At 37.2% G+C, this 15567-nt stretch overlaps 1 protein-coding gene across 1 annotated transcript in view; it reads right to left on the bottom strand.

Moving 5' to 3' along the window:
- Positions 1-11472: 11472 nt before the first annotated feature.
- The window catches only part of LOC143648921 (uncharacterized), a 106977-nt gene continuing 102882 nt past the window's right edge, over positions 11473-15567 (bottom strand). Inside the window, exons 4-5 of the mRNA XM_077119330.1 lie at positions 15452-15488; positions 11473-11680 (exon numbers count right to left, since the gene is read on the bottom strand). Coding sequence (XP_076975445.1) covers positions 11659-11680; positions 15452-15488 — 59 coding nt within the window. The 3' untranslated portion in view covers positions 11473-11658. The remainder of the gene's footprint in view (positions 11681-15451; positions 15489-15567) is intronic.

Here is a 15567-nt window from a genome sequence, read left to right as displayed (position 1 = left end):
TTTTGTGACTGTTGTAGGAAACAGCAGAAATGAAGGCTCCATGGCCACTCCTGGACCTGGAGACGGGAGTTGGGAGCACTGAGCATGTCCTGTCCTTTGGTCTCACAGCTGATTAGCTGTAGAGACTTCCCTATACCACAAATATCTTCCTTTCTATTTCTCTATATTCCTTCAGGTGACAGTTATATTTTAGGCTTTGTGATTCATAACCTTTTTTTAACAACTACTTAACTTTACCCCAGTAATGTGAAAGCAGACATAAATAAAATTGACCAGATGAATATGACTGTGTTCCAATAAAACTTCATTTACAAAACAGGTGATGGGCTGCAATAGGTTGACAGGCTCTGGTATACCAAACTCTGCCTTAGAATTCCACTTTATTCCTATGACTTAAAGATGGCTGATGCAATTCCTGAAATCACATCACATTCCAGTGAGAAAGAAAGCAGAAGTTTAAGAGGGTGGAAAGCAGAAAGGGTATGCTAACCAAGTCTATTTTTGCCCCTTAAAATATTTTCTTTGTAGTTCATTCCTTGGTGTCTCTAGCTCAAGCTGCCCACATTCTCCCTCATTCAAATACTCTTCAGCATTGCTTTGCTTTGGCAGCTACTACTAATTCTTTAAGATTCATCTCAAATGACAGTTTGTTGTGAAGGATTTTTATGTACTAGACATAAAAAAATGTTCTGAGAGCATGTGAGTGTAAGTCTGTCAGTCCACCCAAAGCTCTTGGAACATTCTTTATCACATACCTCTAAAACAATCTGCTGCCTAGCACTCCAAAACATGATGTATTAGGGCTATTAATTTACATGTCTATGCCTACTTCCTCAACACATGGTGAGTCGCAGGAGAGCATGGGGTTACACATCTGTCTATTGTTAGGAATTAGCATAGGTTAGTGTGCCTAATGGGCAAATTAATGACTGAAAACGAAAGTTTTTGGACCCATTTTCATTTAGTTCCATATTATAGTTAGGAAAATTTTGTCTTCACAAAGAATAAGTTAACTGCAAATTTAAATTAAAAAAACTTCTGAGTATGAACTATCCAAAGATCATACTGTCATAAAAACCAACATAGAAAACACATCTTTAATCTCTTGCATCTCTGTACAACCACATACAAGAATATTTGTGTGAAAGCATTGCTTTTGTATTAATTGTTCAGTTATTTTAGTTAGAGTTCTACCAGAGAAACAGTCAGTAGAATCTATGAAATCCTTAACAAATGTATTAAAAATGTGAATATGAATATATATATATATAGGTATATATGTATATCCAAGCATGCACAAATGTATGAGCAATATATATATAAACAATATATTGCATATTAATAAAGGAATATATTATTAAATAAATGCTATATATACATAGCATGTAACATTATCACATATTAATTAATATAAATTAAGAGATTTATTGCAAATAATTTTTGGGGTGTGATTTGCAGGAATGGATCGACCAAATCCTAAACCTATATGGCAAGTTGGCAGGAAGTGCAGGCTGAAAACTCGCAGGCAGGAGCTGACACTTAAGTCCACAGGTAGAATTTCTTCTTTTTCAGAAAAACCCGAGTTCTGCTGTTAATGGCAGATTATCAAGCTTACTCTCCTTTACTTATAGTTGACCTATTAAAGATTAATCACACCTACAAAATCCTTTAGGGCAATACTTAGGTTAGGATTTGATTGAATAACTAGGTACAATAGCCTAGTCACAGTGACACATAAAACTGACCATCATACCAATGAAGATTGTTGTTATTAACCACTTTTTAAACTTATTTTATTTTTCATTGAGAAAAATAACATATATACAAAAAAGGCAATAAATGTAAAATCACACCACAACAACTTGTATAGAACAGATTACAGTTAGGTATGGGTTACAGTTGAACAATTTCACATTTTTTGTTAAGCTGCTCCAACACTGGAGACTAAAAGAAATATCAATACAATGATTCAGCAGTCATACTTGTTGGTTAAAATCTGCTTTCTCTGTTAAACTCCACGTTTTCATTTGCTCTTTCTCCTAATCTTTAAGGCTATGCCCATTCTAGCTTTTTCATGTTAGAAGGGGCTGTAGATAATGGGATAAGGGGATGGAACTAACTGATATTCTTGGAGAGGCTGGTTCCTCTGGGTATCAAGACTTATCCGGTGTTCTAGTTTGCTAGCTGCTGGAATGCCATATGCCAGAAATGGAAAATCTTTTAGAAAGGGGAATTTAATAAGTTGCAAGTTTACAGTTCTAAGGCCAAGATAGTGTCCCAATTACAAGTCTATAGAAATGTCCAATCAAAGGCATCCAGGGAAATATACCATGGTTCAAGAAGGCCAATGAAGTTCACGGTCTCTCTCTCATGTGAAAAGGCACACCGTGAACACAGTCATGGTTTCTCTCTCAGCTGGAAGGGCACATGGCGAGCAAGGCATCATCTGCTAGCTTTCTCTCCTGGCTTCCTGTTTCATGAAGCTCCCAGGGAGGCGTTTTCCTTCTTCATCTCCAAAGGTCGCTGGCTTGCGGGCTCTTGTGGCTTTGTCATTCTTCTCTGGCTCGCTCTGAATTGCTCTCATCCTCTAAAATGTTTCCTCTTTTATAGGACTCCAGAAACTTCTCAAGACCCATCTGAATGGGTGGAGACATGTCATCACCTAATCCAGTTTAACAACCCCTCTTGATTAAATCACATCTCCAGGGAGATGATCTGATTACAGATTCAAACATACAGTATTGAATAGGGATTAATTTGCCTTTCCAAAATGAGCTTTTGATTAAAACATGGCTTTTCTAGGGTCCATACATCCTTTCAAACCAGCACATCTGGCCTAGGAACCCATCAGGAGGGTGTAGATTTCTGGAAAGTAATTGTAGTGCATGGAACACTTGTAGAATCTCAGATAGAGTCCTAGGTGTTTGGGGTTTGGTAAACCATGGTAAAGAGCAAAATTTAGCTGAAGTTTGCCTCCAGAGTAACTTCTCAACTCTATTTGAATTGTGTTAGTCACTGATATCCTATTTTGCTGCCATTCTTTCCCTCTTTTTTAGTCAGGAAGGCATTGTTGACCCCAAAGTGCCAGGGTCAGGCTCATCCCTGGGAGTCATAACCCATATTGCCAGGGAGACTTTCACCCCTGGACATCATGTCTTACATAGAGGAAAGGGTAATGATTTACTTGCACAGTTGGGTTTAAAGAGAGAAAGAGGCCACATCTCAGCAACAAAATTGGTCCTCTGGAAGTAACTCTTAGGCATAACTAAAGGTAGGCTTAGCTTCTCTGCTACATAAATAAGCTTCACAAAAGCAAGCCTTAAGATCTGTGGATTGATTACTTACAGTTACCAAGAAGTGGAAACAATCTAAGTGTTCATGAACAGATGAGTGGCTAAACAAGCTGTGGTATATACATACGATGGGATGTTATCAGTTGTAAGACAGAATAAAGTCATGAAGCATGTAACAATGTGGATGAAGCTTGAGGACATTATGGTCAGTGGAATTAGCCAGAAACAAAAGTACAAATACTGTGTGGTCTCACTAATATGAACTAACATTAATGAGTGAATTTTGAGAATTGAAGTTAAGAACACAGGTTATAAGGAAATAGAAATAGGGTAGAGATTGGGCATTTGGTGCTGAAGGAATACAGATTGTGCAACAGGGCTGATTGTAAAAATTCAGAAATGGATAGCACAATGCTACCAATTGTAGCACAATAATATAAGTTCTGAATGAAGCTGAATGTGAGTATGGCTGAGGGAGAAGGACTGGGGGCACATATGAAACCAGAAGGAAAGACAGAGACAATATAATTTAGGAATGCCTAGAGTGGGCAGTGATGGTGATTAAATGTACAAATATAAGAATGCTTTTGCCTGAGGGACAACAAATGAATGTCAATATTGGAAAGTATTGAAAATGGGATGGTTTACAGGAAAAAGTACAATCAGTGCAAGCTAGGGTCTATAGTCAACAGTAACACTGCAATACGCTTCCGCTGATGTAACAAAGGCATTATGCCAAAGCTAAATGTCAACAAGTGGGAGATATAGGGGATAGGTATGGAATCTTTGTGGAAGAAAAAGAAATATTTTCATATAGATTATGGTGGCAAAATCATGTCTATTTACTTATGTTAGATTGTATGATGTGCAAATAGAACTGTTTAAAAATGAACAGGGAGAAACAAGTGCTAGAGATATATGGAGAAAAAGATATATCTATTCACTATTGATAGGGAAGCTGAAAGAGCAGTCCTTTGGAGGGCTGTGTGATGGGTCCACAGAAGGCTAGGGGTGGGGTGCCATATGATCCTGCAACCTCGTTGTTAGGTATATACCTGGAGGAACTGAGAGTGAGGGTATGAATGGACATTTGTACACTGGTGTTTATGGTGGCAGTGTTTGCAATTTGCAATGGATGGAGGTGGCCTAAGGGTACAATAACTGAGGGAAGGAAGGGAGAACTATGTTGCATACATACAAGGGACAACTGGGCAGCTGCAAAGCAGGAATGAAGTTGTGAGGCATGCAATTAGATGAATGAACCTTAGTGACAGAATGTTGAATGAAATGTTATAAACAAAAAGACAGATATTATCATGCCCCATTCATATGGACTAACTCTAATGTACAAACTTGGGGAACTGAAGTCGATAGCATGGGCTACCAGGCTGGAGCCTATTGTAAAGGGTTCTAGATTGTAAGCTCTTACAGCAGTCACATATATTTAGGAGTTGTAACTGTTATTTTCAAATTCTGAAATACTGAGCTATTTGAAAATAACTTGGTCATTCCATGAAACTTTGGGCATGTATGTAACACCTGAGATTCAGAGTTAGAGCTCTAAAGCTACAAAAATCAGCAGTATCTCATACAGCAACTGTTTAAAAAGTTGAAAAAGTGATCAGAATTCAACTAGAGATATAAATTAAGCTGATTTGGATAGGACTAAGGTAAATCAGACTAAAGGGTAAAGGATGATATGGTCCATATTTAAAAACTTCAACTTCCATGTAAGACCAAAGAAAGGGATATTTATTTGCTGCAAAATTTGTATTTTGGGTAATAAATTATCTAATTTGACTTGTGTTTTGGTTTGCAAGCTGCCAGAATGTGATATACTAGAGCTGGAATGACTCTTTTTTTTTTTTATTCAGCAGTCATATTCCTTTGTTAAATTTTATATTCTCTATTTTACTCCTTTTTTTTTTTCTTTTTTGGACAAAAAACGTTTATACAGAAAAATAATAGATTTCAAAGTACAATGAAACATTTAGTTGTAGAACAGATAGAACAGATTTCAGAGTTCGGTATGGGTTACAATTTCACAATTTTAGGTTTTTATTTCTAGCTGCTCTGAGGTATTAGAAACTAAAAGAAATATTAATATACTGATTCAGCACTCATACTCATTTATTAAAGCAGAACTTTTCTGTATAACTCCACCATCAACTTTGATCTTTCTCTCATTCTTTAGGAGTATTTGGGCTATAGTCATTCTAACTTTTTCATGTTGGAAAGGGCTGTCAGTAATATGGGATAAGGGGATGGAACTAGTTGATGTTCTGGAAAGGCTGGCCCTTTTGCATTTCAGGATTATCTGATCCAGGGACCCATCTGGAGGTTGTAGGTTTCTGGAAAGTTACCTTAGTGCATGGAACCTGTGTAGAATCTTGTATAATGCCCTAGGTGTTCTTTAGGATTGGCAGGAATGGTTTTGGTTGGGGTTTGGCAAGATATAATAAGTAGCAATGTCTAACTGAAGCATGCATGATAGTGATCTCCAGAGTAGTCTCTTGACTCTATTTGAGCTCTCTCAGCCACTGACGCCTTAGTAGTTGTACTTCTTTACCCCCTTTTGTTCAGGATTGCATTGTTGATCTCATGGTGCCAGGGCCAGACTCACCCCTGAGGGTCATCTCCCATGTCACCAGGGAGACTTTCATCCCTGGATGTCCTGTCCCAAGTAGGGGGGAGAGCAATGGTTTCACTTGCAGAGTTGGGTTTAGGAACAGAGGCCACATCTGAGCAACCAAAGAGGTCCTCCAGAGGTAACTCTCAGGCATACCTATTGGTAGATTAAGCTTCTCTGCTACATACATAGATTCACAAGAGCAAGCCTCAAGATCAAGGGCTTGAACTTTTGATTTGGGTGTCCATAACTGTATCATGGTTTTCCCCAGTGGTAAAGTTTAATAGTTCCATATTTTCTCTCCCATCCCTTAAGGGACTTTGCCAATACTTTTTGATTATCTGCTTAATACATTCTAGGATGTTTCTAGACATTACATTAAGTTATACAGGATTAAAGATCCTCATTCTTATTCTGGGCATCCTGTGTTTTGATTGTTTAAATGAGCTATCCAGACAGGTTGAATTAAATTATGTGCTACAGAAAGTTTAGGTTCCAGACAAAATATACCTTTCTTCCTTTGGTCTCAAAGAGTAGTGCATTTCTAAAATATAGACAATGTTTTCATTACTCCTATGTTCTGAGTTACCTTAATCCCAACCTGATTGGCTTTGTGGAATGGCTTTTAAAAGGGGGAATTTAATAAGTTACAAGTTTGGAGTTCTAAGCCTATAAACATATCCAAACTAAGGAATCCAAGGACAGATACCTTAACTCAAGGAAGGTTGATGAGTCAGGAGCACCTCCGTTAGCTGGGTAGTCAGATGGCTGGCATCTGCTAGTCTCTTGCTCCTGGGCTCCATTGCTTTCAGCCTCTGTTCCTATGGGGGTTCCTCACTTTGCTTCTCCGGGGCTGGCTTTAATCTCTTGGCTTCCTTGGCTCTCTCCAGGTCCTGGCTTGCTGAACAGCTCATGGTGATGCCTGATGGGCTCCAAGCATCTGTGTCAGCTCTCTCCTTCTGAACTTTCATGTCAGCTCTGTTTCTGTCATTTCTGACTCTCCCGAAAATGTCTTCTCTTTTAAAGGATTCCAGTAAACTAATCAAGACCAATCTGGAATAGGTGGAGTCACAGGGTATGTCACATCTCTGTGGAGACAATCTAATCTAATCTAAAGTTTCTGCTTTATAGTATTGGATTAGGATTAAAAGAAAAGGTTGACCCCACAAGATAGGATCATGATTAAAACATGATTTTCCTGGGGTACATAATACTTTCAAATGAGCAATCCTTTTATGATCAGTTTATTTGAACATGATAATTCCACAGAACCTTGAATAGGGCATGAGATACTAAAGTTTTGTACAGGCTAGTGTGATGCCCTGATATATCCTAAAGTTATTTGGACAGAAAACAAAAAAAGATTTACAAAGTCCCCTTGGAGGAATGGGGAGAAAGGAGGAAATATTCAACTCCCTCATCTGGGGAATTTCTAATATTCTCACAAGCAGTGGGGACAACCAATTCATTAGGTTAGGTCTTTGATCTTGGAGTTCACCCCTATGAAACTTCTTCCAGAAAAGGAGAAGCTAAGCCTACTTGTAATTACACCTTAGAGTTACCTCAAGAGAACCTCTTTTGTTGATCAGATGTATCCTCTCTCTCTAAGCCAACTTCACAGGGGAATTCACTGCCTTCCCCACTACATGTGACGTGACTCTCAGGGATGTAAATCTCCCTGGCAATGTGGAACAGGACTCCCTGGATGAGCCAAGACCCAGCATCATGGGATTGAGAAAGCCTTCTTGACCAAAAGTAGGAAGAGAGAAATGAGGCAAAATAAATTTTCAGTGGCTAAGAGATTTCAAACAGATTTGAGAGGTTATCCTGGAGGTTATTCTTAAGCATTATATAGATGCCCCTTTTTGGTTTGTGGTGTATTGGAGTGGCTAGAGAGAAATACCTGAAACTGTTGAGCTCTGTTCCAGTAGTGCTGATTCTTGAAGAAAATTTTATAACTATACAGCTTTTACAATGTGACTGTGTGATTGTGAAACCCTTATGTCTGATGCTCCTTTTACCCAGGATGTGGACAGATGAGTAAAAAAAAAAATTATAAAAATAAACAAATAATAAAGAGGGATAAAGAGTTAAAAATTGGGTAGATTGAAATATTAGTGGTCAATGGGGGGGTAAGGGGTATGGGATATATGAATTTTTTTATTTTTTCTTTTTATTTCTTTTTCTGTTGCAAATGTTTTAAAAATGATCATGGTGATGAATACACAACTATGTGATGATATTGTGAGCCATTGATTGTATACCATGTATGGACTGTATGTGTGTGAAGATTTCTCAATAATAATATTTTAAGAAAAAGGTCAAGGATTTGGCTTATTGACTTGGGAGTCCTTAATGTTTGAAAGAGTATTGGGGGTTTCCTGGCTGGTAAAGTTAAATAGTTCTATAATTTTTTCTCCCATCCCTCAAAGAACCTTACCAATAGTTTTTGATTATCTGCTGAACATACTCTGTGATGTATCCAGGCATTACATTAGGCTATACAGAAATACAAGCCCTCATTTCCATTCTGTGCTCCATGTATTTAATCATTTTTTGTCGTAACACTTTCTGCACACACTCAAATACACTTGAAGCAGAGTTATATTCTAACTGTCAGCTACTAGCTTGGGAAGGAAAACTGAGACTAGACAACTTTTGTTTCTAAAAGACTAGAGGATCTGTAATGAATAATTCATTATATTGCTATAATTGGGTAAGATGCTTTATGAACCCAAAATATTTACTTTCCTGCAATAGTTTGATTATTTCTTCAGAAATGGCTAGCAAACAAAATGTGTTTTAAATTTTGTGTGTTATAGTGACATTGATTTTTTTTTCGCATGTGCAGAAAACCCCATTTGTACAATTACCTTTGTATGGGAAAGTGGTTAAATCATAGTGTTTAGGAATGGAAGGTGTGGAGCACCAAGTCCCACACTCTATTATAATTCTAAGTCCTTTAGTATACGACTAACAGTTCCCCACAATATGGGACTATACGACTGATGAAAAATAGAGTATAGCTACATCTTTCAATTATAGACCAGGGAGCTGTCGGGCACGTTCCTTTACTGTCACTTTTTCCAGTTCCCCCGCTCAGCTGGAACGTGCTTCTGTACCAGACTCACCTCTTTCTTCAGTGCCTACTTTGTGGAGGAAGTTCAGGGAAGAGAGAGCTTTCCCTTCTCACACATTTCCTTTGCTTTTGCTTTTTCTGATTCTTCCATTTCTTTTTCCTAAAAATACTCTGACAACATATTTCAGGATCATCTAGGTGACTTAGGAAATAGCAATAGTCTGTGCTTAGAGAGAATATTTTATACCACTTACCTTATTATTATTATTATTTTGTATGCCGTATGACTGGGCCACATGGCATTATTTTTCCATGTGAATATCCCCTTATTGCAGCACCATTTGTTGAATTTTTGTTTGTTTTTTTTGTTGTTGTTTTTTAAGAAGTTCGTGGACTGGGAATTGAACCCGAGTTTCCTGCATGGCAGGCGAGAATTCTACCCCTGAACTCCCGTTACACTCCCAACTTACTTTATTTCTCCATATGGGCGCACTCGGGCTCAGAGATGCTTATTGATGTTCCCAGTGTCACCCCATGTTAGTGGAAGACCTGTGATGACAGTCAGGACTCATTTTCCTCAACCCAGTGTTCTTTTTGCTATTCCCTGTTAGATATAGATACAGATTCTCTTCTCCCTCTCCACAATAGATTTGAGATAGAGAAGAGATTAAATGCTGCAGAGCAAGGAAAGGAATGGATTTGAATGTGGAAAAAAATCCCATATTATGATGCCCTCTGCCAGCAGCTAGTAGCCTAGTAGGTATTGAGTACTTTGCTAAGCGCTTTACAGCCATGATCTTATTCTAATTCTCCCAACAGCCCTTTAATTATGTCCATTTCACAGATGAAGAAACTAAGGCTCATGGAATTTAAATCATTTCCTCCAGGAAATAAAGATACGTCAGAGAGCTAGACTGTTGAGGAGACAATACAGAGGCTTAACAGAACAGATTATGGAGGTACCCAATCTTGGTTCCTATACTATCTTTATAAATTGTGAGACATCTTATAATTCACTTTTTGATTCTTTCTATGGAGAAGTATCAGTTTTGAAATCCAAGGGATTTCTTTAAAAGACCAAGTATATGAATGCAATTCACCTTCCACTTTATTTTTTAATGCATGTATTTAATAAATAAAATATTAGAAAATGCAATTTGCAAGAAATATTTGCCCTGTCAATTGTGGAAATTTCTAACATGAATTATTAAGGAAATAACATTCCATCCAAAATAAGAATTTGGACTGAAACTTTGTGGCCTTGAACAAATTCCCTAACCATTCAAAGCTTCAGCTTTCTCTTTCTGTTAAACGGAGATAATAAAGCTCCCCCCCTTTTTTATGAAGCCAGTATAAGAAATAATATCCTTAGCACAGTGCTCACACATACCAAGAACTTGACAATAAATCTTATTATTATTAAGGTTTGCATTGCCAGTAATTACTACTGATTAGTAACTGCTAAGTGAATCTACTATTATTACTTAGTCAAATACATGTTTCTGTTTTGTATTCTTGTTTGCTACAAGAAAGAATATTGGAAACAGAATCAAATGATATAAGATTTAGCATAATGCTAAACTGATGCCAAACTTAGTTATATGCCTTAAAAAAGGCAATTCTCTGAGGGTGTGAATGCCAGCTCAGGTAAGAAGGAATATCTGAGTTAGATCCTTCAAGTCAAATGCCTCCAAGAACATGTTTACATCATCAAATTGATATAAATGAATTACACAGAATTTATCTGCATAGCTTTAGAGATATAGATTTAAATAAAGTACACAGGACTCATCTATAGAACTTTGAATATACAGAAATTAACCTATTAACTTCACTGATATGCATAACAAATTTGTGAGATTTGAATAAAAATACTCTTAGATTGCAACAATGTAAATTGATACCTTGAGGCAATAATTACAAGCGACGGTAATATTATTACACGTATCAAAAGGGACATAGTGCAAAGTGACAGTTATAAGGGAAAACCAAGAAACAGGACAGCTCCTCACAGAGGCCCTGATCTTCATTGTGCTGCTCCTTTATTCAATTCCTTCTGGCATCTACACTGCCATGATTAAGCAGGATAAATGTCTTACACTGAGCTTTGGAGTGTGCACTAGCAACACAAGGTTACATTACCAGGAATCACAGAGACATTCAATTACTTTGTGTCTCAAAGACACAAATCTGTTGCAGAGGTGAAAAGCAGATAGAAGAAAAACACACTACTCACACAGCAACCACAAGTTGTGATGTGTAACTTTTCTCAATGGATAGAAAGAGCTGAAAAGAAGACTGATCTATTGCTATTAAATAGCTTAATGTCTTTCTTCTTTTAAGGAAATGTGTAAGTGCAGATTCTCATTTATTTATAAAAGCCACAACACTATTAGCAACACAACATGGAAGATAAACATTTTTAAAATGAGAAGACATACCATTAAATTAGAAAAATTATTAGATAACCAGGTGGTTCAATGAGTCAGTTTATGGTTAATTCAGGGAAAATAATACTGTCATTTAAAATATGGATACAATTATTCATCCTGAATTTAACATGTCAGAACTTGTGTCAAAATAGAAGAACACTGTAAAGAGTGGCATTCTTACTTCTGGTATAAGATGACAGTAAGATGACAGCACTAAGTACCTTCTCACAACTTTTCACTGAAATATCTGTGGAGATCAAAAAAGAAAAAAAATCCATCACAATTTCAAAACCAAAAATGATGGAAAATTAATGCTACAATCATGAGGTAGATGCAAATGAATTAAAAGTAATGCTGTATACCAGCTTATGGCATATTTGCTTTCCTTCTTAAAATATATTATTCACCAAAATATAAGCTGATTCATAAGGCAGAGGATACATAGCTTAAAGTTTAACTGGGCAGTAAGTATTGGAATCTGGAAGAGATGTGCTGCAATTGGGAGAAATATCACAGAAAAATAAATTAAAAATTGAAAGAAATGGGCAAGTCACAAGTAGCAGTGCTTTGCTACCAATTGTGTTTATCATGTGTTACACTGATTTAGATTAATGAAGAACCAGCCAGAAGAAGGAGGGAAAAGATTCTACTCCAGTAGTGCAGTGCAGTGATACATTGGGCGAAAACCAAGCCAGGATTAGATTTGTGTCACTGCATCTCCACTGAGGTTCTGAGGAATGCTACATCTCCTAAGGAGGCTGAAAGCAATACCAAGGATTGCCCTCCTTCAAAGGACTGGACTTATTTTGCTTATGAGTTTGGTAAAACAAGTAAAAACAATCAATATGTACTTTTAGGGAAAATTCTTAAGAATAATAGAGCAAAAGCACACATGGTCCATGAGATTCATAGGAATAGCATAACTGCTGAAAATGTGCTACTGCAGGATCCAAAAGAAAATTTGTGTCCTCCTAAAAGATGTGCCCTGGTCCTTAGAATGTGACCATATTTGGAAATGGGTTCTTTAAAGATGCTGCTAGAAAAGCTGCAACCAACCTTGATGAGGGTGGACCCTTCATCCAATATGGCTGGCATTCTAATAAAAAGAGGTTAAGAGATAATAGGAGGAGGGGGTGCAAGGGTAGCTCAGTGGTAGAATTCTTGCCCTTGATGTGGGAGACCTGAGTTCGATTCCCGGCCCGTGTACAAACAAAGAAAAAACAAGCAAGCAAAAATTCAACAAATGGAGCTGCAATAATGGGATACTCATGAGTAAAAGGAATGAAATGTAACCTCCAACATATAGCATACAAAAAATTAAAAAAAAAAAAAAAAAGAATAGGAGGAAGGAATGCCATGCATTATCGGCAAGCATTCACCAGAAGCCACAAGGGAGGAATGGAACAGATTCTCTCCTACAAGTTCAAGGGGAAGAATGACTCTGCTGATTTTGGACTTCTAGCCTCCAAGAACAGTGAGACAATACATTTCTGTTGTTTTAAGCCACTCTGTTTGTGGTACACTGTATAGCAGCCCTAAGAAACTAATACAGATGGCTTCCATAAATATGGATCTGAAAGTCATGGGAGAAATTATTCTTCATGAAAGTGGGGATTGAAGAGATTGGAAAAGACTTGAAACAAAAGTAAAATAAAATAGCAGAATATTGATATTCATTGAAAGTGTGGAATCAGTGGTATAGCTCATAAACCTCAAACTCTCTTAATATAGACAAAAAAGGCAAATTGAAACAAAGGATTAAAATATTATTTATATGGCCAGTGAATGGACCAATAACATACAGATAATTGATATTTCTGAGGGAAAGACAGAAACAGCGAAGAATGTTATTAAATCATAGTGAAAGTAATAATAACAATATGAAATAGTTAAAGCTAATATTTATTAAATGGCTAATATGTCTCTTTATGTATTTTATATGGGCTTTCAAATTGAATACATATAATGCCCCTCTGAGTAGTTTCGTATTACCTTTATTTCACTAATGAGAAAAATTGAGCTTCAAAGGATATAGGAAAATTTCCCAAGGTTAAGTATAGTTTTTCTCATCAAATTTTATGTTTAAAAAATCAATAAAAATATGGACCCGTAGACATATTCTGTTTGTACTGTTGTAAAGGAAAAATAATATTATAAGAATTCTATTCTATATAGAATAGAATTCTATATTGCTGTCTCTTTCCCCTTCCCTTAGCAAACAATTCTAACTTGATTTGTCCCATCACACAACAAAATAGGTCTTACATAATATCTCTGTATTTCTCTATGGCAGTGATTCTCAGTTGCTAATTTGCTTGACCTGTTTGCTGTTGTTGCCACTGTAGATTCATTCTTCTCAAAACTCTTTCTTTGGATTCTATGATGCCACACTTCTTGGCTTTTCTGCGATCATCTTTTTTTTTTTTGTCTCTTTTTCCTTGCTGCTGCTGGTGGGGACAGTTTTTCTTTTCTATCTTAGGCTTTCCATCTAAAAGTCTCTTCTATTTTTACTCCCCAGCTCTCCCACTGGCATGTTATTTGGCCTTTGCCATCTATATGCTAATGAATCTTTCCCCTGAGCTCCTCTCTATACCCTTCCGGATATTTAATGTGAATCTCATACTTGGCATCAAAACAGCTTTCTAGGTTCCTGCCACATTTCCCCACCCAAAGCAAACTTCTTCTTCAAGATTTCCTGATCCAGGAAAAGGCACTTGCTCAGGCAAAACACCTTGGAATCTTCCTTGACTACTCTAGTTCTCTCATGCTGACCTCTCAGTTATCATGAGATTCTGTTATCACTGTGTTCAAAGAGTAACTCAATTACAACTGTACCTCCTTCTCCTTCGCTGCTACCACCTCTCCATCATTTCTTAACTGGATTAGGACAATGGCCTCTTAACTACTCTACCTACTTTTAAACTTTCAGGATTCTCCCTCACTTCCACTCAATACCTGAGCAGTCCCTTTAAACTTAAAACAGAGGATGCCCGCTCCTAATCTCAAACTTCCTATGCCTTCTTATCACTCTTAAATAAAATCCTAAATCCTTGATCTTTCTCCTGACTATTTATCCAACTAATCTCCTAGATGCTTTTTCAGAACTTTCTAATCCTCCTGACCTTGCTGATCCACAAACATTTCCACCAGTGGCCTCATACTCGCTATTCCTCTGCTTAGAATGCGCTTTCCCCAGATATTTGCATTGCATTCCTACTGCATTTAAGTCTCTGCTCAAATATCACCTCTTCAGACATCTATTTTTCCCTAGTATATAAGCTCCATGAAGGCAGCAATACAGTCTCTTTTGTTCACTGGTGTATGGACTGGAACTTAGTGTGTGTTGAATAAATATCTTTTGGAATGCCGAATGACTCAAACTCAAACTCAACATTTCTACTGTCAGGTCACTGTGATCTTTTATCCAGATATTAAAACTCTCAGTCTTTAGTCTGTCAGAATGTATAGGTAGTGTATACTTACCACCTCCAACAAGTCTACTGAAATGTATATATTTTTGCATCAAGAGTCTTCTTTCTTCCTTCTCTTGTTGACTTATTCTGTGCAGGTTTCTTGAGTATCTATCCTGTGCCTACCACCTTGCACCTCTTAAAATGCAAATGCTCTAGGTTAGTAACAAAGTAAGTGATTCTTCCTGCCTGAGAAATGCTTTATGGGTGAGGGTTTGGTTCAGCTGGGACTTCAGAAGTAGAAGCAGTAGCTGTCAGACCTAAATCAATACCTTAAGGGAGTGGTTTTCAAACTTTAGTACATCAGATTTACCAATGCCTTGTTAAAATGGATTGCTGGGCCAGATATCCTAGAGCTCCCGACACTGTCAATCTGGGGTGGGGCCCAGGAATTTGCATTTCTTACAAGCTCCTCACAATGCTCATACTGCTGGTTTAGGAACCAAATTTTGAGAAGACTTAGGAAGGCTATGCTGAGAAAAAAGCATGAAGCTATTGAGAGGAGAAACTAGAAGGAAAGTGAAGCAACCACCAAAGACAAAGCTCACCTAGATGCTGTCTGCCATGTTTTCCAACATGTTGGACCTGAAAAGCAAAACAAAAAATAAAACTGAGAATGTATTAGTCAAAGGACTGGTCTTTGAGCCTAAACTTTACTCTTAAT

This window comes from Tamandua tetradactyla, chromosome 10, assembly GCF_023851605.1.
Source record: "Tamandua tetradactyla isolate mTamTet1 chromosome 10, mTamTet1.pri, whole genome shotgun sequence".
NCBI classification, from domain to species: domain Eukaryota; kingdom Metazoa; phylum Chordata; class Mammalia; order Pilosa; family Myrmecophagidae; genus Tamandua; species Tamandua tetradactyla.
Note: the sequence above shows the minus strand (reverse complement) of the source record. Positions and strands in the feature narration are given on the sequence as shown.